The sequence below is a fragment of the Oncorhynchus gorbuscha genome, linkage group LG11 (genome assembly GCF_021184085.1).
Source record: "Oncorhynchus gorbuscha isolate QuinsamMale2020 ecotype Even-year linkage group LG11, OgorEven_v1.0, whole genome shotgun sequence".
Lineage (NCBI taxonomy): Eukaryota > Metazoa > Chordata > Actinopteri > Salmoniformes > Salmonidae > Oncorhynchus > Oncorhynchus gorbuscha.
In genome coordinates this window covers 53,321,389-53,346,355 of record NC_060183.1, presented here as the reverse complement: position 1 = coordinate 53,346,355, position 24,967 = coordinate 53,321,389, and the positions used below count along the sequence as shown (strand labels likewise).

Sequence of the window (24,967 nt, the reverse complement as noted above, 5' to 3'; positions counted from 1 at the left end):
CTCATCGTCACTCAAATACCCTTGTCTGTACATTATGCCTGGAATCTATTCAGAAATTTACTCTCTGTTCTGAATGCACTAGACGACCAGTTCTTATAGCCATTAGCCGTACCCTTATCCTACTCCCTCTCTGTTCCTCTCATGATGTAGAGGTTAACCCAGGCCCTGCAGCCCCCAGCACCACTCCCATTCCCCAGGCGCTCTCATTTGTTGACTTCTGTAACCGTAAAAGCCTTGGTTTCATGCATGTTAACATCAGAAGCCTCTTCCCTAAGTTTGTTTTATTTGCTCCTTTAGCACACTCTGCCAACCCTGATGTCCTAGCCATGTCTGAATCCTGGCTTAGGAAGGCCACCAAATATCCAGAAATGTCCATCCCCAACTACAACATTTTCTGACAAGATAGAACTGCCAAAGGGGGCGAGGTTGCAATCTACTGCAAAGATATCCTGCAGAGTTCTGTCATACTATCCAGGTCTGTGCCCAAACAATTCAAGCTTCTACTTTTAAAAATCCACCTTTCCAGAAACAAGTCTCTCACCATTGCCACTTGTTATAGACCCCCCTCAGCCCACAGCTGTGCCCTAGACACCATATGTGAATTGATTGCCCCCCATCTATCTTCAGAGTTTGTACTGTTAGGTGACCTAAACTGGGATATGCTTAACATCCCGGCCATCCTACAATCTAAGCTAGATGCCGTCAATCTCACACAAATTATCAAGGAACCTACCAGGTACAACCCTAAATACGTAACCATGGGAACCCTCTTAGATATCATCCTGACCAACTTGCCCTCTAAATACACCTCTGCCGTCTTCAACCAGGATCTCAGCAATCACTGCCTCATTGCCTGAGTCCGTAATGGGTCCGCAGTCAAACGACCAACTCTCATTACTGTCAAACACTCCCTAAAACACTTCAGCGAGCAGGCCTTATTAATCGACCTGGCCCGGGTATCCTGGAAGGATATTGACCTCATCCCGTCAGTAGAGGATACCTGGTTGCTCTTTAAAAGTGATTTTCTCTCCATCTTAAATAAGCATGCCCCGTTCAAAAAATGTAGAACTAAGAACAGTGTCACAGCCGTCAAAAGAAGTGGACCAAGGTGCAGCGTCGTCAGTGTACATTTTCTTTTATTTATATAAAATGTCGCCAACAAAACAAGAACTAACAAAACAACCGGGAAGCTTAACAGGGCTAAGTGCCACAAAGTTAATGAAGCCTACCAAAAGATGTTTCCCAATCAGAGACAACGATAGACAGCTGTCCCTGATTGAGAACCATACCCGGCCAACAGATAGAAACACAAATCATAGAAATAAAGGACATAGAATGCCCACCCAAATCACACCCTGACCAAATCAAAAAGAGATTAAAAAAAGGCTCTCTAAGGTCAGGGCGTGACAAACAGATATAGCCCTTGGTTCACTCCAGACCTGACTGCACATGACAAGCACACAAAAACATCCTGTGGCGTTCTGCATTAGCATAGAATATCCCCCACAATATGCAACTTTTCAGAGAAGTCGGGAACCAATATACACAGTCAGTTAGGAAAGCTCAGGATGGCTTTTTCAAACAGAAATTTGCATCCTGGAGCACTAATTACAAAAGGTTTTGTGACACTGTAAAGTCCATGGAGAATAAGAGCACATCCTCCCACCTGCCCACTGCACTAAGGCTAGGAAACACTGTCAACACCAATAAATCTACGATAATCAATCATTTCAATAAGCATTTTTCTACGGCTGGACATGCTTTCCACCTGGCTACTCCTGCCGTGTCCAACAGCACTGCAGCAACTTGCCCATGCCCCCCAAATCCAGAAAGCTGATGTCCTGAAAGAGCTGCAAAATCTGGATCCCTACAAATCAGCTGGGCAAGACAATCTGGACCCTCTTTTCCTAAAATTATCCGCCAAAATTGTTGCAACCCCTATTACTAGCCTGTTCAACCTCTCTTTCGTATCGTCTGAGATCCCTAAAGATTGGAAAGCTGCCGCGGTCCTCCCCCTCTTCAAAGGGGGAGACACTCTAGACTCAAACTGTTATAGACCTATATCCTTCCTGCCCTGCCTTTCCAAAATCTTCAAAAGCCAAGTTAATAAACAGATCACCAACCATTTAGAATCCCACAGCACCTTCTCCGTTATGCAATCTGGTTTCCGAGCTGGTCACGGGTGCACCTCAGACACGCTCAAGGTCCTAAACAATATCACAACCGCCATTGATAAAAGACAGTACTGTGAAGCCGTCTTCATTGACCTGGCCAAGGCTTATCGGGAGACTCAATAGCCTTGGTTTCTCAAATACTGCCTCGCCTGGTTCACCAACTACTTCTCAGATAGAGTTCAGTGTGTCAAATCGGAGGGCCTGTTGTCCGGATCTCTGGTAGTCTCTATGGGGGTGCCACAGGGTTCAATTCTCGGGCCGACTCTTTTCTCTGTATACATCAATAATGTCGCTCTTACTGCTAGTGATTCTCTGATCCACCTCTACGCAGACGACACCCTTCTGTATACTTCTGGCCCTTCAAACCTCCAAATGAGCGTCAATTCCATACAACACTTCTTCCATGGCCTCCAACTGCTCTTAAATACAAGTCAAATTAAATGCATGCTCTTCAACTGATTGCTGCCCGCACCCGACCACCCGAATAGCATCCCTACTCTGGACGGTTCTGACTTAAAATATGTGAACAACTACAAATATCTAGGTGTCTGGTTAGACTGTAAACTCTCCTTCCAGACTCACATTAAGCATCTCCAATAAAAAATGTATCTAGAATTGGCATCCTATTTCGCAGCATCCTTCACTCATGCTGCCAAATATACCCTTGTAAAACTGACTTATCCTACCGATCCTTGACGTCGGCAATGTCATTTACAAAATAGCCTCCAACACTACTCAGCAAACTGGATGTAGTCTATCACATTGGCATCCATTTTGTCACCAAAGCACTGCAACCTGTATGCTCTCGTTGGCTGGCCCTCGCTACATATTTGTAGCCAAACCCACTGGCTCCATGTCATCTATAAGTCTTTGCTAGGTAAAGCCCTGCCTTATCGCAGCTCACTGGTCCCCATAGCACCACCCACCCATAGCACGCGCTCCGGTAGGTATATTTCACTGGTCACCCCCAAAGCCAACTCCTCTTTGGCCGCCTTTCCTTCCAGTTCTCTGCTGCCAATGACTGGAACAAATTGCAAAAATGACTGAAGCTGGAGACTTATATCACCCTCACTAACTTTAAGCATCGGCTGTCAGAGCAGCTTACCGATCATTGCACCTGTACATAGCCAATCTGTAAATCGCACACCCAACTACCTCATCCCCATAATGTTATTTATCTTCTTGCTCTTTTGCACCCCAGTATCTCTACTTGCACATCATCATCTGCACATGTCACGCCTGATCAGGCTTTTCCTCCCCCTCTCCAAGCCTGCTTGCCCAGCGCCCATGCATCGGCCTGCTCAACTAGGTGGGACGCCGGGTGGCGCTCCTAGAGGGAGGGGGTACTGTCACGCCTGTTCCCGCTCTTCCTCCCCCTTGCACACGAGGGCGCCAGGCTCTCCAGGATTACGCAATCAAGCCACCATCAGTACGCACACCTGCCTTTCCCCATAATGCGTATCTGCGCTCATTAGACTCAGTTGAACTCTATTACTTGTGTTATTGCCTTCCCTCCCCGGGGCGGCAGGATAGCCTAGTGGTTAGAGCGTTGGACTAGCAACCGAAAGGTTGCAAGTTTGAATCCCCGAGCTGACAAGGTACAAATCTGTCATTCTGCCCCTGAACAGGCAGTTAACCCACTGTTCCTAGGTCCTCATTGAAAATAAGAAATTGTTCTTAACTGACTTGCCTAGTAAAATAAAAACATATTGCTCTGTTCCCTAATTCAGGATTGATGTTTGTCATATGTCCTTGTTTACCCGTGTGCTGACACTGTTCCTGTTGTGTTCTATGTCTTTTCCCTATTAAATATTTTGGAGTTTAGAACAAAAAGCTCTATTTTAGTCTCATCAGACCATGACCTTCTCCCACTGGATCATCCAGATGGTCATTGGCAAACTTCAGACAGGCCTGGTCAGGCCCTACACCCAAACAAGGGCACTGCGTTCATCCACCTCTGGCCTGCTCGCCTCCCTACCACTGAGGAAGTACAGCTCCCGCTCAGCCCAGTCAAAACTGTTCGCTGCTCTGGCCCCCCAATGGTGGAACAAACTCCCTCACGACGCCAGGACAGCGGAGTCAATCACCACCTTCCGGAGACACCTGAAACCCCACCTCTTTAAGGAATACCTAGGATAGGATAAGTATTCCCTCCCCCCTTTAAGATTTAGATGCACTATTGTAAAGTGACTGTTCCACTGGATGTCATAAGGTGAATGCACCAATTTGTAAGTCGCTCTGGATAAGAGCGTCTGCTAAATGACTTAAATGTAAATGTAATGTAAATGTCATGCGCTGGCTTGAGCTGGGGGACCTTGCGTGCACTGCAGAATTTTAATCCATAACGGCGTAGTGTGTTACTAATGGTTTTCTTTGTGACTGTGGTCCCAGCTCTCTTCAGGTCATTGACCAGGTCCTGCCGTGTAGTTCTGGGCTGATCCCTCACCTTCCTCATGATCATTGATGCGGTCATCTTGAACTTCTTCCATTTTCTAATAATTGCGCCAACAGTTGTTGCCTTCTCACCAAGCTGAGCCCATCCCAGCCTTGTGCAGGTCTACAATTTTATCCCTGATGTCCTTACACAGCTCTCTGGTCTTGGCCATTGTGGAGAGGTTGGAGTCTGTTTGGTTGAGTGTGTGGACAGGTGTCTTTTATACAGGTAACGAGTTCAAACAGGTGCAGTTGATACAGGTAATGAGTGGAGAGCCGGCATTCTTACTGGTTGGTAGGTGATCAAATACTTATGTCGTGCAATAAAATGCAAATTAATTACTGAAAAATCATACAATGTGATTTTCTGAATTTTTGTTTTAGATTCCGTCTCTCACAGTTGAAGTATACCTATGATAAAAATTACAGACCTCTACATGCTTTGTAAGTAGAAAAAGTGTATCAAATATTTTTTCTCCCCGCTGTATGTTATTTCATAGTTTTGATGTCTTCACTGTTATTCTAATACACTACGGGTCAAAAGTTCTTTATTTTTACTATTTTCTACATTTTTTAAAATTTGTGAAGACATTTATTCCCATACAAGGTATAAAGGTTAAGTTACAAGACAATACTAACATTAACAAAACATTAAGTATCTAAGTATGATCAGAAAGCGAGAGAGATAGACAAGGAAACCAGGGAGAGAGAAAGAGAGTAGTGTAGTCACAATACCAGAATTTTGACTTCGATACTGATACCAGGTTCAGTATCACGATACTCAATACCAATATCATACCAAAACAATACCAAAGGGGAAAAAAAGGTGTATTAGCCAAAGTCACAGCATGGCACTTGAGCCAGACATATAAGCTCAGCTATTGCTCTGTTCAGTCATTGGGCATCTTTTGAGTTCAATATCATTACATTAGAAATTTGATGCCAACATTTTTCAGAGACAGCCATATATGAATACATGAATCAATTATACAATCTTATTATTAGCAATCTAACTACAATACATAACAACTAAAGGTAATAATGTATTTGAATGGTAAATCTTTGTTGATAAACTGGGTAAATCAAGATGTAGCCTAGGCCTATCCACAATACAGGTGAATTCATATGCAATATGAGTGTGCGCATACATTGAGTTATTGAACATATTATCGATGATTTCATGTGGCTACAGATGACAAACAATCTGGGACTCATTTGGGATTTATTTTATTATAGTGATCAATAACATTTGCATAGAAGTAGCAATCTCTTCTTTTATAAAATTGCGTGCTGTCTCTTTAAACATAGTAATGACGTCATTCACGACGAGGCACACGCCCACTTGTGGTGCACGACTCCGCGATTGTTGCTCGACTCCCAAAACACACTGAAACGGATACGCACACACGTACACAACATGTAATTATTGCCAAGTCCTACTAGGAAGACACGATTTGCATTCTAGAAGACTGACATGAGCATGATGCTGCCCATTTGCTCATCATCTTAGCCTATAAAAGGCCTATTTGGTTTGAATGTAGAAGGTGATGTGTAGGAACTAGAATATTTCAGTAATATTTCTGTGATGGGATGATGCAGCACATTTTACTATTTGCCATGTTATAGCCCTATTCTGATGGGTATCACTAGAGACGTTGGTTATGTCATTCTTTTAAGATTATTCTATTGATTTTTAAAGCAATCCACGATTATGCACCCCAATACATGTCAGAAATGCTTTTAAATGATGTACCCAGTAGGTCCCTTAGGTCCTCTGACACTGGCCTTTTAACTATCCCAAAGCCGAGGACCAAGAGGCATGGAGAGGCAGCCTTTAGATATTATACCCTCAGCCTCTGGAATAGCCTGTCAGAGAACTTTAGATCACATATTTTTAGATTTGCTTTTCCTTTTTAGTCATTCCGTTTAGATATTCCATCATTCCATTTTGTCATTCTTTAGTTTTTTATCTTGTGTTTGTTGTGTAGGAAATATTTCAGCTTTAAGTTTCATTATTTTATTTTTTTCCCTGTGAAGGACAATGCTTTGCATTCCAAGACTGAAATGTGAAGTATAAATAAAGCTTGATTTGATTATCCAAGCATGTGCGTTATTCTAGAGCACGATTCCCACAGGATTTGTTTTTCCCAATTGCTCCCAGTAATTCTTAATTTTTTCACATTAAATGAACTCTTATGAAGGAAGCCTGGAGGTTTTTAATTCTAGGCATGAAGATATTTCAACATCATGTCTAGACGATAATAAGCTACACTGATAGTGGCATATAGGTGTCCCCATAACATTTAAATTGATTCAGTGAGATCAGGTTAGTTACAACTAGGGTTGGAGCGAAAACCTAAAGGAAGGTAGCTCTCCAGTAACATGGTTGGAGAGCCCTGACCTAGGTCATCAACAGCCCACCAGCGTTTCATTAAATAAACTATAGGCACAATACTTTTTATTGCACATTTAGGCCTAATTAAACTGATGCATTTGGCGATGTTCAACTTCAATTCACTGGCACTATGAAGAAAAGCTTAGCCATACTCATTGTGATAGCCTTATACATACTTTTATATAATTTCTGTGAATTTACGAGGCATTGTAAGACAGAACACTAAAAGATTACCAAGATATAGCCTATGTGCATTAATCCGACTGTATGTCTGCCTGCCCCGATCCCCGCTCTCCCTCACTGGCTCAACTGCTATTTCTCTTCGCTATGAAAAACACTAGTGTGTGTTTGGTTTTCAGTATGTGTTTGGTTTTCAGTATGTTGTGTGTATGTCACGCCCTGACCATAGAGATCCTTTTATTCTCTATGTTGGTTAGGTCAGGGTGTGACTAGGGTGGGTTATCTAGGTTATTATTTGTCTTTGTTGGCCTGGTATGGTTCCCAATCAGAGGCAGCTGTTTATCGTTGTCTTTGATTGGGGATCATATTTAGGCAGCCTTTTCCACTGGGTTTTTGTGGGATCGTGTTTGTTTGTGTGTAGTTGCCAGTGTGCACTGCATTTGACTTCACGTTTCGTTTTTGTTCTGTATTGTTTTGGTGAGTTTATTTGATTAAACAGGTGGAACGCTGCGCCTTGGTCCGTTAATTCTGCAAACGACCGTGACAGAAGATCTCACCACTCACGGACCAAGCAGCGTGCACAGGAGGAGAGGGTATCCTGGGCCTGGGAGGATATCCAGTAGGTAAAGACATCCTGGACTTGGGAGGAGATAATGGCAGGAGACGAAAGCCTTCCATGGAAGCAGACGCAAGCGGTGAAGGAAGGACAGCGACTTGGTCCGACATTCATTACGAAAAACGTGACAGAATATCCCATCAAAACAGGACCAACCAGCGTGCCCAGGAGGAGAAGACATTCTGGACTTGGGAGGAAATTACGGCTAGAGACGAAAGCCTTCCGTGGAAGCAGATGCAAGCGGTGAGGGAAGGACAGAGACAATGCGGCCACGACGGAAGCCCAAGAAGCAGCCTCAAAAAAAAAATTTGGAAGAGGGCACACGGGGTGGTGGGCAAAGTAGAGATGTGAGTCAAAGACCATCGAGAAGTTATTGAACAAATTGGAGGAGAGTGAACGGAGGGGAGAGTTAGAGACCTTTGAGGAGTTGTTGGACAAATTGGAGGAGAGTGAAGAGAGAGAGCTATTGGTTTGACGTAGTATGCACGGCATTCACCCTGAAGAGCGTGTTAGCCGTCCGATGCCACCTGTGCCAGCTCCCCATTCTCATCCTGAGGAGCGTATCATTTGTCCGGGTCCACGTGGGCCGGTTCTATGCACCAGGTCTCCAGTGTGCCTCCAAAGCCCAGTACTTCCTGTGCTAGCTCACCGTGCGGAGTGTGTCATCGTTCCGGCACCATCTGTGCCAGTTCTACGCACCAGGTCTCCAGTACGCCTCCACAGCCCAGTACATCCTGTGCCTGCTCCTCACACTCTCCCTCAAGTGCGCCTTCCCAGTCAGGGACGTCCTGTGCCTGCTCCTCGCACCCTCCCTGAAGTGCGTATCCCCAGTCAGGTACGTCCTGTGCCTGCTCCCCGCACTCGCCCTGAAGTGCGTGTCTCCAGTCCAGAGCTTCGGGCGACAGTCCCCAGTCCAGAGCTTCCGGTGACGAGTCCCATTCCAGAGCTTCCGGCGACGAGTCCCAGTCCAGAGCTTCCGGCGACGAGTCACAGTCTGGAACCTCCTGAGACGGTCCATAGTCCGGAACCTCCTGAGATGGTCCACGGTCCGGAACCTTCTGCGATCGTCCACAGTCCAGAGCCTCCTGCGAGGTTTCCCAGTCCAGAGCCTCCAGCGAGGGTTAATGATGGGTTACCATCATTAAGTTTGCTGATGACACAACAGTGGTAGGCCTGATCACCGACAATGATGAGACAGCCTATAAGAAGGAGGTCAGAGACCTGACCGTGTGTTGCAAGGACAACAACCTCTCCCTCAACGTGATCAAGACAAAGGAATTGATTGTGGACTACAGGAAAAGGAGGACTGAGCACGCCCTCTTTCTCATCTATGGGGCTGTAGTGGAGCAGGTTGAGAGCAAGGCACTACAGAGGGTAGTGCGTGCGAGCCAGTACATCACCAGGGCCAAGCTTCCTGCCATCCAGGACTTCTAAACCAGGAGGTGTCAGAGGAAGGCTCTAAAAACTGTCAATGACTCCAGCCGCCCTAGTCATAGACTGTTCTCTCTGCTACTGCACGGCAAGCAGTACCGGAGCGCCAAGTCTAGGTCCAAGTCCTTCTAAACAGCTTCTACCCCCAAGCCATAAGACTCCTGAACAGCTACTAAAATGGCTACCCAGACTATTTGCATTGCTGCTACTCTCTGTTATTATATATGTATAGTCACTTTAATAACTCTACCTGCATGTACATATTACCACAATTACCTCAACACCGTTGCCCTGTACATTGACTCTGTACCGGTACCCCCTGTATATAGCCCCACTATTGTTATTTACTGCTGATTTATTTATTTATTATTTGTTATTCTTTTCTCTTACTTTTTTTGGTATTTTCTTAAAACTGCATTGTTGGTTAAGGGCTTGTAAGTAAGCATTTCACTGTGTGGTCTACACCTGTTGTATTCGGCGCATGTGACAAATAACATTTGATTTGATTTGCAGTGAATTGATGTAAGCTAGCAAGGAAAGTTAGACTACAAAATTGGAAGCTACCGGTATCTTCTTGCTCTAGCCTGTATTGACATTGTTTTGTGAACAGTAACTACGTTTGAACATTTCTACATGCCATGTTGCATTATTCAAGTGTGTTAACTTCTGTGCAGCATGAGTGGGGAGCAGTGGAGGCTGGTGGGATGAGCTACAGAAGGACGGCTCATTGTAATGACTGGAATGGAATCTATGGAACGGACTCAAATATGTGGTTTCCATATGTTTAATGTGTTTGATACAGTTCCATTTATTCCATTCGAGCCATTACAATGAGCCTGTCCTCCTATAGCTCCTCCCACCAGCTTCCTCTGGTGGGGTGCTAACAGGTTTGCAGCCCAGACCCCCAGTGCTCTAGCAATGAGTAAGTGGAGCAGGCAAGAGGCATGAACGGTGCGCTCGCGCTATAAAGGGACATCGGTGCGCTGATAAACAGACTTTATGACGTGAGACAGAAGAACCTAAAATAACAACAATTCTAGTACCGAACCATTTTTCATGTTCAAGTATCCAAGAAGTTTCAGTACACCATGCAACACAGAGAGTGCATCTCACCACAGCAGGTCAGGAACAAAGAGCAAGAGACAATTCATCTAAGTCTCTTTAATAACATCTGAGTTGTTTGGATTTCAAATCTGAGTTGTTGACCAATCACAATACCATTGAATTACCCTCCAGTCAGATATGCAACCTACAGAATGTAAAGTCAACAGCACCTACTGCTTCACTGAGGTGTGACAGAATGGGGGATTTGGAGAGCAATACAGAGAAGGAGACAATAAAACCTTTTGCATGGAGTTTATAAGAGTCACTTCGGGGGCCGCCCTACTGGAGAACTAATCAAAAGCATACGTTCATATTCAGAGGTACTCTCTATAACTCTAAAAATGGCCCCTACACAAACACAACAACAGGCACCCACACACACACACACACGAGTCCCTGAACACACCAAGTTTGTCATAAATCAAAGAGAAATTTCAGCACTTTACCACATGAATCCAGAGAAAGCAGAACAAGTTTCAATTAAAACCTATGACACCCATCACAGCTTCAAAGCATCAACTGTTCAATAATCATTTCCTGTCTTTTAAATGTTTAGCTGACAACTCTTTATGCCTACTGCTTTGATCAAAGCAGCACACCAAAAGAGCATACTAAATACTTGAATTTGCATAGTGGGAAATGCAGAATAGGTACCAAACAACCAACCCGGTACTACTCTCTCTGGGATTTAAGGGACAGGTACAAGTCCCCTTCAACACTTCTGATTGGGCAGACATTTGGCTGAGCAAGGGCAGACTGGCCAGAGATAAGAGCTGCACAATGCCATGCCTTATCTGTCCATAGTGTGCAGACGCCCGCTGCTGGCATTGGCACAAGGAGATCACCATTTTGATGAAGGGTTTATATCAGTGTCCGCTACTAATGAGCCATTCAAGGCTCACACCACAGCCACTGACCAGCCTGACCTGGGGGACCCAGGAGCACAGTAGCCAGTAGGTTACTGTAAATGTACAGTAAAATACTGTCAGCACAAAAGCCAGTAAATTACTGTAGATTTACTTGCCTTTACAAATTGACAGCATATTGCTGTAACACCTAACTACAGCAACATTCTGTATTTCTAGAATTTACAGTGCATTACTGGAAGCACAATGGTTAGTAAAGTGTTGCAGATTCACAGTGCAGCCACCTAGTGCAAACAATGGGCAGTATTCACTAGCCTGAAATGCAGTTTATGTATTTTGTAACAGTTTAATTAGAATACATGTGTTTTTTATTTTCTAATACAAAAATAAACTTGCAAGTAGCCCACTTAACAACAGCAATATTCTCGGTAACGGCAAAGTAAACATTTGACTTGCCACCAGCTTCCTGTACGTTACTTCCTGTAAAATTAACCTAAGAAAGAAAATGCTACAGTAATTACATGGGATTGGTGCAAGCAGGTTTGCTGTTAGGTATTTGTATATTACAGCATATTTACTAATATTTGGTGTTTTATATCACTTGCTCTTCGAGAGGCCTAACAAAGGCTTCCAAACTGTCTGGTATTACAAGGCAAAACAGAAAAAAAGTAATCAGCCTCTTAGAAGGCAACCCTCAAAATATGTTAATGAGCCAGAGACTCCTTCCCTGAGCACAACATTATTCCACAATGCACCATAATTCACAATATGCTGCTGTAAATACACAGCCAAACTGATAACACAGTACTTTTATGTAACATTTTATTGTAAAATTACAGTAATCGCTGTAATTTCACAGCAGTGTAGCGGAATGCCATTGAGCCCTCATAATGCATTGCTCTTTACAGTACCATACTGTAATATAGAATTACAGTAGCTAACTGTAAATGTTTTGCTGTAGATTTACAGCAATTCGTTAGTGATATGCACTGACTAACCGCACCTCCAACCCTTACACACACACACACACACACACACACACACACACACACACACACACACACACACACACACACACACACACACACACACACACACACACACACACACACACACACACACACACACACACACACACACACACACACACACACGCACACACACACGCACACACACACAGGGCTACTGTTCTATTATATACTATTGATTTCAGTACCCATTTTATATTTGTAAATACAGTGTAAATACAGTCCATTACCTCTTCTATTACTTCTACTACTTGTTATTTTTTACTCAACTCTTTTCATTGTTTTTATTGATTATTGACTAATGTACTGCATTGTTGAGGGAGCTAGCACATAAGCATTTGCTGTACCTTTTTGTACCTGCTGTAAACGGTGTATGTGATGACGTGATTTGAAGCATCTCCTTGCAGATGAGAAACAAACTATTGTAAATGTTAGCCGCAAAATATGTTTCCTAGATATTAAATATTAAATAGGTTTAAGTTAAATGGTTTCCTAGATGAAAGTGTGCCTACATCAACATTAGGTTATGCATAGCCTATATTAGACTGAGCTAGATGTGTTTTACAGTGCTTTGAAATGCTGTATGTCGCATGAGGGGAGTGCCTCGTTAACAACTTACTTCAAGAACAACATAACTTGCAAGCTGGAAAGAATCCTTTGGCTCTCTAATAGTTTTACATGACACTGCTGCCATGATTTACTCCAGAGATTACATCAAAATCTACAAACAGGAAAAGTTATCCACCTGCAAACATTATCATAACCCATCAAACGCTTTCTCTTCCTTCCAGGGATGACTGGGAGAGAGAGAGAGAGCGAGAGAGAAGAGAAGAGCAAAATACTGTAGCATAGCTAGTCCCACTCAGCGCTGCTAGAGTCAAAGAGAATAAAAGAGAGGCAGTCAGAAATGAATTGCTAATTGCAACAGTGAGATAGAAATCGGTCTGGAGTCGCGTCACTACGTCTCCCTGGTCCTGCCACCCAGTCTGGCTGCAGTCTACAGGGCTGGCTCTCCTGTAGTGTGGGGAAGTGAGCTATTTAGACTCCCAGCGCCATTTTTAACAGAGGCAGCCGGGGCTTTCTTTCGGTTCGTCATTTCCCTCTATAAGGTCCTACTAAGGAGCTGTCTGTCATCTCTATCCACCTCTCCCTGTTTTCTCTTTCTCTCTGCATCTTGCCATATTGTATTTCTCTATCTCTCTCACTGTCTTTAGTCCCCTCCCTCTTTCTGCATCTACCTCTCCTTTGCATCATCTCCTATCTCAGTCTCTCCATCTCTCTGCCTCATCCCTCAATGCATCCTCTTTCTCTCTCTCTCTCTCCTTCCCTCTCCTTTCATCCCCCTCTCTTTCACTGCACCCCTTTCCCGATTCACCCCCCACTGTGCCACTGATATGCTCTTGGAGAGTTACATAACCCCCTCCCACCACCACAACCCTCCCCACCCTTCAGCCTCCAGCATGGCTTCCTGAGGATGTGGTCCCAGTGGCTCCCCTGCCTGCTGTTCTGCTACTCTCCCTCCCTCCCTTCCATCTCCCTCCATATGTCTGCTTCCCCCAAGGTCCCCTTCAGGCTCCCCTCCCTTTCAGGCGGTTGACTAATCGCTTTTGTACTTTTCCTTCAGTCTGTGGAGAGGGACCCGGCTAGGAGTCGACAACCGTCACGTCAGGCTCCCACAGCGAACTAATTGCAGCTGGGAGCCGATATAGTCACTACAGCCCCCCTGGAAGAAGGAAGGAGGAACTGTGGCAGGCTCCTATGGAGAACTACAGCAGAAGGGGACAATAATCAATACATTGCCGCTTTAGGGGAAGAACAATTAAGAGTCTCATATGGAGCTACTGCAAAGAAGAAGGCAGAAGTCAACACAGCCCCCCGTTGGAAATGACTGGCCTGCAATGAGTTCTACAGTCGACACAGCCCCCCGTTGGGTCACCCCCAGAGAGAGACTGTAAAGCTGACAGCCCCATGGAACTACAGAACAGAAGTCTGGAGCCCAACTACCGTCTGGACTGGAGCGCAAATGGAGGCCCTCATCAGGGATTTAAACCAGTGAGACCCAGACAGGACACAGATCCCCAACCAGAATCCAGTACAGAGGGCTACACTGTCAACAGACAGTACAGTCGCAACCTCAGCCTCTCACAAGTGATTGGAGTCAACAAAATGCTGTGTTCAGCAGCATTACTACATAGTATTCCCATGTTGAAGTCTTGAGGGGCTCATAAAATACTCCAATAAATGTTTTGGCATGAATAAAGTTATTTTTTTTAATGTGTTGGTTATGTTTTTGGCTGCTTTCTTTTTTCATCGTGAGCCAAATCCATCAAATGTGCATACTAAGTACAAAGTACCACTTGAGCACAGGGAGGATATAAGTTTATGAACCTGAGGGTCTTCTGGAATGGCCTGCACCACATCTGCTTCATCTGACTACTTAACCAACTGACAATAAGCATCACCCAAAGGATCCACCACAACTGTTAGCAGGCTAAGCATAATACAAGACCTGTCAGAGCATGCAGATACTTTTCCATTGCCTACATGACACTCCAGCTAGCTGCCAACTAGCAACTACAGCCATTTATCATACCTACAAATATACATGCAACGCAAAAAAAGTCTACCCTGCCTATAGCATATACCAGTACAATAATAAATGGATGCACACATGTATCATTTAGTCCTTATCCTTTACAAGTTTAAAATAAATTAGGCTTTAGGAATTATTGTCAGTTAGGCCCAAAATTAAACAAAATCTCTGTACCTAAACTATATCCTATTATACAGACTCATCCAATCAACTGGAAATCCTAATGGTTTACAGAGAGAGAATTAAGCTCTCGGTTGGTTTTTCAAAAAGAGTTTAGAACAACAGTCTTGACAGGTCAAATTGAAGATGAATGGCATTTTTTATTGTTACACTGCTTACTCTGAAGGAAAGAACCTCTAGGCTTCAATTCAATATCAGTCTCCAAGTCAAGTCTAGCACACTAGCTGTCAACCAAGCACATTTTCACTAACACAACAATTTAAAAGAGATGGAAGTTGGAGGTTCAACCAAACATTGGTCTTACCTGAAGTGGCGATGGCAAGGCAGAGTAGAAGTAGAGGTAAACGCGACATGTTGCTGCTCTCCATCTCAAAGTCAGCAATCTGCGGGAGTCTCAAAGAAGCACTGGCCGGTGTCTAGGTGCTTGGGCAGTGAGAGCAGTGTCCAATGGCAGCACGGCTGTGACTGTGGTGACAGTGGTTCTGCTCCAGAAGGGTGACCACACAAATCCAGCCTTGATAGGTCAAAGGTTAGCTAAGAGAAAAGACGCAGGGTGTCAGTTGGAGATAGCCGACTGCCAAGCAAAGTCATAGGGAGAATCTCAATTGCATACTCCTCGCCTCCTTTCTCCACTCTCCTCCCGCCTCCTTCTCAAAACCCATTGGATGAAAAAGTGAGGTCCCTCCCCTCTGACCTTCTCCTCCAATGGGTTTTGAGAAAGAGGCGAGAGGAGAGAGGATGCGAGGAGTATGCAATTGAGATGCTACCATAGGTGAGGTGATTCAAATAATACTGACACAGTACAACCAATAAGAAATAGTGCATACCTCTGATATAACTGATGTTGAACATTTATATCATCACATAACAGTAGAATATAACTGATGTTGAACATGTATATTACCACATCACAGTAGAATTAATATAATTTCAATGCACATACTTTTTCTTTGCCATAATTAAAAAATACAAATTAATCAATGTGATACTCATTCTCTACAGTCAATGCTGGCAAGCTTTACAAATCCCCTCAAGGAACCGTTGCCATTGAAAATGAAATGGTGAGATGGTGTTGCCAAGATAAACTGCATCACTCTATCTTTTATCTAATTTTCTGTATTTTATCTAGGACAGTGCTATGCTATGTGATCTTATTATAGGATTTAATTTTCTCTCCTGAGGGCCTATTCCTAAACGGGAAGGATGAGATGCAGCACGCTGATTAACATCTTTAAAAGTGATGATTAACAAGGCCATTTCTAATAAATGTATTGCTCTCTACTGTGCTGCTCTCTACTCAGCTACCCCCCATTTTCTAGTAAAGTGCTTGATTACAACTGTTGCTATGATACCTAATCAAGATTCAAAATATGATAATCACTTAATTCTTGACAAATATGACCAACTACAGCAAGTGCAACAAGCAGTAGGTGGTTTATCATTTTAAGGGTATGGAATAACTATATATTAAATCAGCATGTGAATACAGAGAATCCTGAGGGGAGAGACTGCTCTATTTATAAGGATGCAGCACAAAATGAGTTGAAATAACTTTTACTTTTACAGTTTCACACAACAAAAAGTATTGTTTCTCCACTATTATGTGTTGCCATTTGAAGTAAAACACAGGGAGTGTGTTGTGTTAACAATGCATGCTAGAATAAGCTTGTACAATATCAAGCATGGAACTTCTTGATTATTAATCATGTAAAAACATTGTAATGATAGGTTACAAATGTATTAAGTTTATACTTCCAATGGGACTATCTGTTCTTGCACAGCCCAGTTTTATTCACATTAGGGCGCAGAGCTCTATGGGTAATCCAGTTGTCAGTAACTGCTGGCCCAGTCTGTCAGGAAATGGTACGGCGTCGCTTTCTTTAAATAATATTACAATGCTGAGATCTGATAAACGGGAGAGACTGCTCTCTTGCTATTCAGATACTGCGAGGGGAAAATACTTTCAACTGTTTATATGCAACCAAAGCAAAACAAAACACCTTTGGATACTTCCTTAGCCAGACAGACCCGAATTATTGATGCCTAATAACGCTGACATTGTGTTGAACATCAGAACCATAGTGGTGCATACATTTTTTTTAAAGAAACAAATCACTATAACTATAGAAAATGGACATTAGAAAGTAGTTCAATATTTCAGGCAAGCTGAAGACAGGCTATTGAAGTGAAACAAAATTTAAAAAACGTTACTTTTTAATTTGACTGATATAAATAGGATGAAAAAGTGAAACTCATCGTTAATATTTGGTTGCATATACAGCTACAGGCTAATATACGTTTTTCCTGACAATAGCTCACAGTTGACAACTTTGTAACACTTGTTAACAAGTTATTTTACGTAAGTGTCACTTACCATTGGCTTTGAATAAACAACACAACAAGGGAATACATTGTATCAGTGACAACAACTAAAGCTGACAACAAATAATTGATACAACTCACATATGAATGGAGAATGGCCGGGTGTAGGCTAATCCAGGAGCGCGTGGGAAGCGGTCAGTCATGTAAACTTTCAGAAAATGTCTAGTGTGGCCAGGCGGACGAGCACAGATTTACTTTAGGACCACTCCCACTGATCAGAGCCTCGCTTCACTCACGTGTCAATGCCCGGACTTCTGGTCAGCACAGTACATTGTGAAAGACAGCACAGTACATTGTAAAAGACAACCCAGGGATTTATTTGAGATTTTGCAACTCATGTGAATCGACAGCAATCATGTATGGTCGACAGGTATCAACCCAATGAATGAAAAGAAAGTGTAAAAAGACAAATATGAATGAGTTTGTTCTTTCCATAATCCATTCAGCATTATTACATCGTAATATCATTGTAGAAACCCACAATGTTACGTAGCCATTTATCATAAATAAAGGATTTGTGTCCTTATAATCTCAGATGGAATGATGATGATGATGATCCCTGGGTTTTGGAAGAATCTCACTTCAGTTTTCACAACCAACTGGGTATCACACCGCCCTCTTGAGGAAAATATTGCTACAACAATCATTATTTATTCCTCTATTGTGGTGTTGTAACTTGTGTACTCATTCTCAATCCTCGAGACTGTTTTGTTTATAACACATTTAGATCTTGTAACCAGGAATGTAATTCCAGAGTTAAAATAAGACATTCTAATGTATAAACATATTACTAATATTGTCACGCCCTGACCTTAGTTATCTTTGTTTTCTATATTATTTGGGTTAGATCAGGGTGTGACGAGGGTGGTATGTGTGTTTTTGACTTGTCTAGGGTTTTTTTGTATTTCTATGGGGTATTGATATGTCTAGGTATATGTAGGTCTATGGTGGCCTGAATTGGTTCCCAATCAGAGACAGCTGTTTATCGTTGTCTCTGATTGGGGATCCTATTTAGGTTGCAATTTTCCATTTTGGTTTTGTGGGTTATTGTCTATGTGTAGTTGCATATCAGCACTCGTGTCTTATAGCTTCATGTGCGTTTTGTTGTTTTGTTAGTTTGTTTAGTGTTCTTCGTTTTAATAAAAATAAGTATGTATTCATCTCACTCTGTGCCTTGGTCTTGTCATTATGACGACCGTGACAGAATAACCCACCAAACCAGGACCAAGCAGCATGAAAGGGAGGAACGGCGCTTTGTGGGAAAATGGACCTGGGACGAAATAGTGAACGGTAAAGGATCCTGAGATTTTGGCAAGAGAGGATCGCCTACCATGGAGGCAGGTGGAAACTGCGCAGGAGGAACGGCGAAGTAAGAGAGGACAGCAATGACGTTGGGGAGGTAGGCCACAGATACCCCAATAATGTTTTGGGGGAGGCACATGGAGCAGTCGGCGAAGTTGAGGGGTGAGTCTGAGATTGTCGAGGAGTTATTGGACAGATTGGAGGTGAGTGAACGGAGCGGAGATTATGAGACATTCGAGGAGTTGTTGATGAAATTGGAGGAGAATGAAGAGAGCGAGCTGTTGGTTTGGCGTAGTATGCACGGCATTCGCCCTGAGGAGCGTGTTAGCTGTCCGATGCCACCTGTGTCAGTTCCTCGTACTCATCCAGAAACATGTGTTAAAGTTCCGGAACAATTGATGCCGGCTATACACACCAGGTCTCCAGTGTACCTTCACAACCCGGTGTGTTCTGTTCTTACTCCTCAAACTCTTCCTCCAGTGTGCCTCCAGGGTCCAGTATGCCCTGTTCCTTATCTCCGCACTCGCCCTGAGGTGCGTGTCCCCAGCCCGGTACCACAAGTGCCGGCACTACGTACCAGGCTTCCTGTGCGCCTCCAGAGTCCAGTACGCCCTGTTCCTCCTCCCCGCACTCGCCCTGAGGTGCGTGTCCCCAGCCCGGTACTACCAGTGCCGGCACCAGGCTTCCTGTGCGCCACCAGAGCCCAGTATGCCCTGTTCCTCCTCCCTGCACTCGCCCTGAGGTGCGTGTCAACAGCCCGGTACCACCAGTGCCAGCACCATGCACCAGGCCTACAGTGCTCCTCCAGGGTCCAGTACGCCCTGTTCCTGCTCCTCGCACTCGCCCTGAGGTGCACGTCCCCTGCCCGGTACCACCAGTGCCGGCACCACGCACCATGCCTACAGTGCGCCTCGGCAGTCCAGAGCGTCCGGCGACAGTACCCAGTCCAGAGCGTCTGGCGACGGGCCACAACCCGGTGCCTCCAACGACGTTCCCCAGCCCGGGGCATCCAGCGACGTTCCCCAGCCCGGTGCCTCCAACGACGTTCCCCAGCCCGGGGCCTCCAGCGACGTTCCCCAGCCCGGGACCTCCAGCGACGGTCCCCAGCCCGGGGTCTCCAGCGACGGTTCCCAGACCAGAACATTCGGCGATGATTCACGCAGTGAGGGTCCCAAGCCCGGGGCCTACGGCGAGGATCCGCAGTCCAGAACCTCCGACGATGATGATCCCCGAGTCAGTGCTACAAGAGCGGACTCAGGGTAAAGAAGGGGGGCGTAGTCCAGAACCAGAGCCGCCACCAAGGTTAGATGCCCACCCAGACCCTCCCATATAGGTTTAGGTTTGCGGCCGGGAGTCTGTACCTTGGGGGGGGGGGGGTGTACTGTCACGCCCTGACCTTAATTATCTTTGTTTTCTTTATTATTTTGGTTAGGTCAGGGTGTGACGAGGGTGGTATGTGTGTTTTTGACTTGTCTAGGGTTTTTTGTATTTCTATGGGGTTTTGGTATGTCTAGGTATATGTAGGTCTATGGTGGCCTGAATTGGTTTCCAATCAGAGACAGCTGTTTATCGTTGACTCTGATTTGAGATCCTATTTAGGATGCCATTTTCCATTTTGGTTTTGTGGGTTATTGTCTATGTGTAGTTGCATGTCAGCACTCGTGTCTTATAGGTTCACATTCTTTTCTTTGTTTGTTAGTTTGTTTAGTGTTCTTCATTTTAATAAAACAAGTATGTATTCATCTCATGCTGTGCCTTGGTCTCATCGTTATGACGAACGTGACAAATATAGAATATTATGATGTTGTGATGATGATATCCGGCAATTGTCCCCTTGTCAAATCTCTTATTTGATAGACAAATTAATAAATTGTATATTTGGGAACAGAGAAACAGAGAGGGCATAACAGGTGACTGCAGTGAAGGATAAATTACGCATTCATAATTTCATACTGTAACAATGGCTGCAGCCTTCATGGAGACACACGACAGGCTTTTCATTTAAAATAGCATATCACAGTACAAGACTATCATTGTCATGTGTTTGAGCTTTGAATATATATATTTTTCGCCGTATTCTGGTCAAGAATAGGCGAAGTCATTGGCGGTGCCACAATGTTTATAACCCTGTGCGGTATATGGACCAAGGGCAGATATTTGAATGTTGTTGTTGCTAAGAACAGAACATGAATAAGGACTGAAATGTATGTGGTATTACATTGCCTACTGTTGACCTACAAGCAGGTTAATATGTTTGAAAGTGTTGGAAGAAACCTTTTCAAATAGATTGGATATTTTTTATGAAAATCTACAAAAAATAGAGGCAGTTTGTGTTTGTTTGGAATATATAATTATTGCTCAATATGTTCTGTAACCTATATATGTGCTATAGTACCAGTCCTGTGTAAGAACTTGACTATGGGATTTGGTGTATGCTATGAAGCCTACAAAAACACTTGACTCATGACTCCAGACTCATGTCCTGTATTAGGAAAATGTATACAATTTCAGCTTGTTGACACCAGATTTAGAGGGAGGATACCCTAGATAACATTCTTTCCTCCAGTACTCCATGAAAGAACAAACGCAGGCGACTTGTAAGTATCCCATAACTCAGATCCTGTTCAATAAAACAAGCACAAACTCTCAGCTCGTTGTTGACTCCCCTCTACATGTAAGTAGACAAAGGAGGAGGACTACAGTACTTTGGCCATTCATCAAAGACGGCTAGGTAGATAAACACCCACATGCCTAGCATAGCAGCGTCCCAGACGATACAGACAGACTGCACGTACACATCGGCGTTCAAGGTGCGTCTCCTCTATAAGCTTGTGGGGGGGAGAATAACAGGAAACAATCCGGCGCTCTGTGTCATCCTCTTCTGTCGCCAGTTCAGCGGGTTGACGCAGGTTTTCAGCACGGTGCCACTGGTTTCCATGTCGCCAGTCAGCAGCACGTCAGTCGGAGGGGGAAATTTGTGAAAGTGTCCATGTGCCAGCTCACAGATTTCCTTTTGGATACTAGGGCAAGGTTGTGTGTTAGCAAATAGCTTTGGTGCATGACGTGGGAGATGGACAAGACGGGATCTGGAGGTCATACCGTGCATTTGTTATATCGTGTTGGCCTAAGGTTGTAGGTGTACATGGTGGCCTATCAAGCGTTTGTCGATACTCCCATTTCTCCCTCCACTAGCCTCCACGGAGTTGTATGATGGCTGGTGGATGGAATGCATTGTAAAGTCCCCAAGTCAATAACGGCTCAATCTGACATTTTTACTCTTAAATGTTTTATGTGATGTAGGCTACAATGTGAAAGGCTGATTGAACTGGCCCATTTTGGTATCCTAATGCATGATGGTACACACAAGTTGTTTCCCTTATTATTTGTCCTACCTTCAAGCTTGGTACAGTCTTGACATTCTTAAACATTTTAAGATTTCCTTTATTTACGGTAATATTTCTCCCTTGTATGATCTCAATTGATATTGTTGTATGATGATAACATGTATTTTTTCATATTTGTGCAAATGGCTGTGTTTTGAACTTTCTCCCTTTTAAAATTATTTCTAAAACAGAAAATGTACACAATTCAGTGGATGTCAACAAAAATGTACAAATAATATGTTGAAGGGGTTATCTGCATCTGGCACAGATGACTGAACTACCCATTTATCTGTGTCTGCAGGTATACAGACAGGGAGGCAAACAAGGTATTTTTTTTTAAACCTTTATTTAACCAGGCAAGTCAGTTAAGAACACATTCTTATTTTCAATGACGGCCTGGGAACAGTGGGTTAACTGCCTGTTCAGCGGCAGAACGACAGATTTGTACCTTGTCAGCTCGGGGGTTTGAACTCGCAACCTAGTCCAACACTCTAACCACTAGGCTACGCTGCAGCTGTACAATCAGTGGTATAAAGTACTGAAGTAAAAAGCTTTTTGGGGTATCTGTACTTTACTTGAATATTTATATTTTTGACTACTTTTCCTTTTGTACATTCCAAAAGAAAATATTGTATTTATTACTCCATACATTTTCCCTGACAACCAAAAGTACTCGTTACAGTTTGAATGCATAGCAGGACAGGAAAATAGCCAAATTCACCACTTATCAATCGAACATGTCATCATCCCTACTGCCTCTGTTCTGGCAGACTGACTAAACGCAAATGCATCTTTTGTAAATAATGTCTGAGTGTTGGAGTGTGACCCTGGCTATCCGAAAAATGTAAAAACAGGAAAATGGTGCCATCTGCTTTGCTTAATATAAGGAATTTTAAATTATTTATGTTTACGTTTGATACTTAAGTATATTTGAGCAATTACATTTACTTCTGATACTTAAGTATATTTAGAACCAAACACTTTTAGACTTTTTCTCAAGTAGTATTTTACTGGCTGATTTTCACTTTTACTTGAGTCCCACTGATTAGTATTTGTATATATGTGTCCTTTGGTGCGTTGATAAGTGTTGCAATGTTCGTTGGTGCGTGTGAGTACCTGTTCTGTGTGTTTTTGGCTTTCGTGCCCCTGTGGATTGATCAGATGATTACGGGTTTCGTCCCATGTGTTAATCATTGTGCGCGTGTGAATTCATTCGAGGTACTCCTCGCTCTTTTGTTTGGGTTTCTACCTTGTGTGTTTTGTACGTGTTTGTTTGGTCTTCGTCCCTGTGCCTTTTTACGGCACGCTGTAATTTGGTGTATAACAAAAAAAACTATTACGCATTCCTGCGCCTGTCTCCCGAATCATTGTTACCAACGTGACATAAGGTACTGTATCTATACTTTTACTCAAGTATGCCAATTGGATACTTTTTCCACCACTGTGTACAATTGGTATTGGTTTGTCACATAATGTTATTTATACAGATCACATGTAGGCTATCATCTAATTTGTATTAATGGTTTCTCTAAAACCCGCACTCAGTCACAGCAGCCATCTTCTTCCTTCCTGAGCTCTTCAATGTAGATTCCAGACGTCTCTACATTATGGACATGGTATGTGTATGAAAACCGTTGTCAAAAGTGAACAGTTTTTTCATTCACATTTACCACAAAAACCAAGGTATGAATACTGCCATGTGCACGCTTTGTTAATCATCTGTATAATTATTATTTTTGTATTCACAGATTTCATCCTCCCTACACCGCTGATGAATATAAATGGAAACCTGTTCGATCACCACGCACTGCAAAATCATTCTTGCTATGGATACGAAGGATATCAACATATTAACACGCCAGAGAAAATATTGACCGAACTTGGAGCTCTGCTGGGAGTTGACCGAATATTTATATTTTTGAATTCTGCTTTGCAACTGATCATAATAATATTAATAATAATATTATGATCAAATCATAATAAACATTGACGACTAAACTATTGTGTTATTGTTATGCTGATTCATAATACAAATAATGGGGGGAAACCCCAAAAGGTTATTCAAGGAACCATTAAAGTTTTTTTTTTAAGAACTTAGAGGTTCCCCCAGTTTCAATTTGAAGAACCCCTAAAAGATCTTCCAGGAACCTTTTCTTTTTAGAGTAGAATACTTCTGACAGCCAACTTTATAACTCTGCCCATAGCTTCGGGACTTTATAGCATTCCCAGAAGGCATGGATTATTGAGTTGTTGTTAGTTTTACACTTAAGACATGCCTCTGCCGTTGTGCTGTATAATTTATGAATTTTGTCTTTGTATAAAATATTCTGTACATTTGTTTATACTGGATTAAAAGTACAATGTTAGCTGTAAATGTGTTAGTTATGTTCCAACATTCCTCCATCTTGTGCTGATATCAGTTCTTTTTTAGTCTTGATTCCAATAGTTAATTTGGCTCTCTGCAAGGTTTTATATATCTTACCTATCATATGAATATCCTTTTCTGACTCAAATAGGATCCCTTCAAGACACAGTTTTGGAGGGAGTTCTGTCTTGATTGGTGCGTCTGCTCTCTTCGCACATACAGCCTCCTTGTTGGGCAGAATCATCCCAGCTTGCTCGAGCCCAGCCTCTCTGTTCTCATCCCAGCTTGCCGTAGCGTTTGTCTTGTGGCGCACCTGGAGTGGGTCTGCAGATCTGTTATGTGATGAGACATATCATGAGGTGTTAGAGAGTGGAATAAGATATGAACATACTCTATTTTCTTTTTCAACTCTTGGTTACTATTGTACTTTTCCTGCTGTGGGAGAACTATACTATATCCTGAATGATGGATATGGCCTGCTGCCATGTCTGTCAATGCATGACATTTAGCACCAAGCATAAATGAGTCTAATCTC

At 43.2% G+C, this 24,967-nt stretch overlaps 1 protein-coding gene and 1 long non-coding RNA gene across 3 annotated transcripts in view; one reads left to right on the top strand and one right to left on the bottom strand.

Moving 5' to 3' along the window:
* LOC124048941 overlaps positions 1 to 14,505 on the top strand; it is a 33,033-nt gene extending 18,528 nt beyond the window's left edge. The window contains exon 2 of the long non-coding RNA XR_006841329.1: positions 13,852 to 14,505. This is a non-coding gene — a long non-coding RNA (uncharacterized LOC124048941). The remainder of the gene's footprint in view (positions 1 to 13,851) is intronic.
* The window catches only part of LOC124048940 (endoglin-like), a 54,183-nt gene extending 36,580 nt beyond the window's left edge, over positions 1 to 17,603 (bottom strand). For both annotated transcript variants that reach the window (XR_006841328.1, XM_046370129.1), the window contains exons 1-2: positions 17,464 to 17,603; positions 15,305 to 15,534 (exon numbers count right to left, since the gene is read on the bottom strand). Coding sequence is in view for 1 of the 2 variants with exons in the window: in XM_046370129.1 (XP_046226085.1) it covers positions 15,305 to 15,368 (64 nt within the window). In the remaining variant the exon portion in view is untranslated. The remainder of the gene's footprint in view (positions 1 to 15,304; positions 15,535 to 17,463) is intronic.
* Positions 17,604 to 24,967: the final 7,364 nt, after the last annotated feature.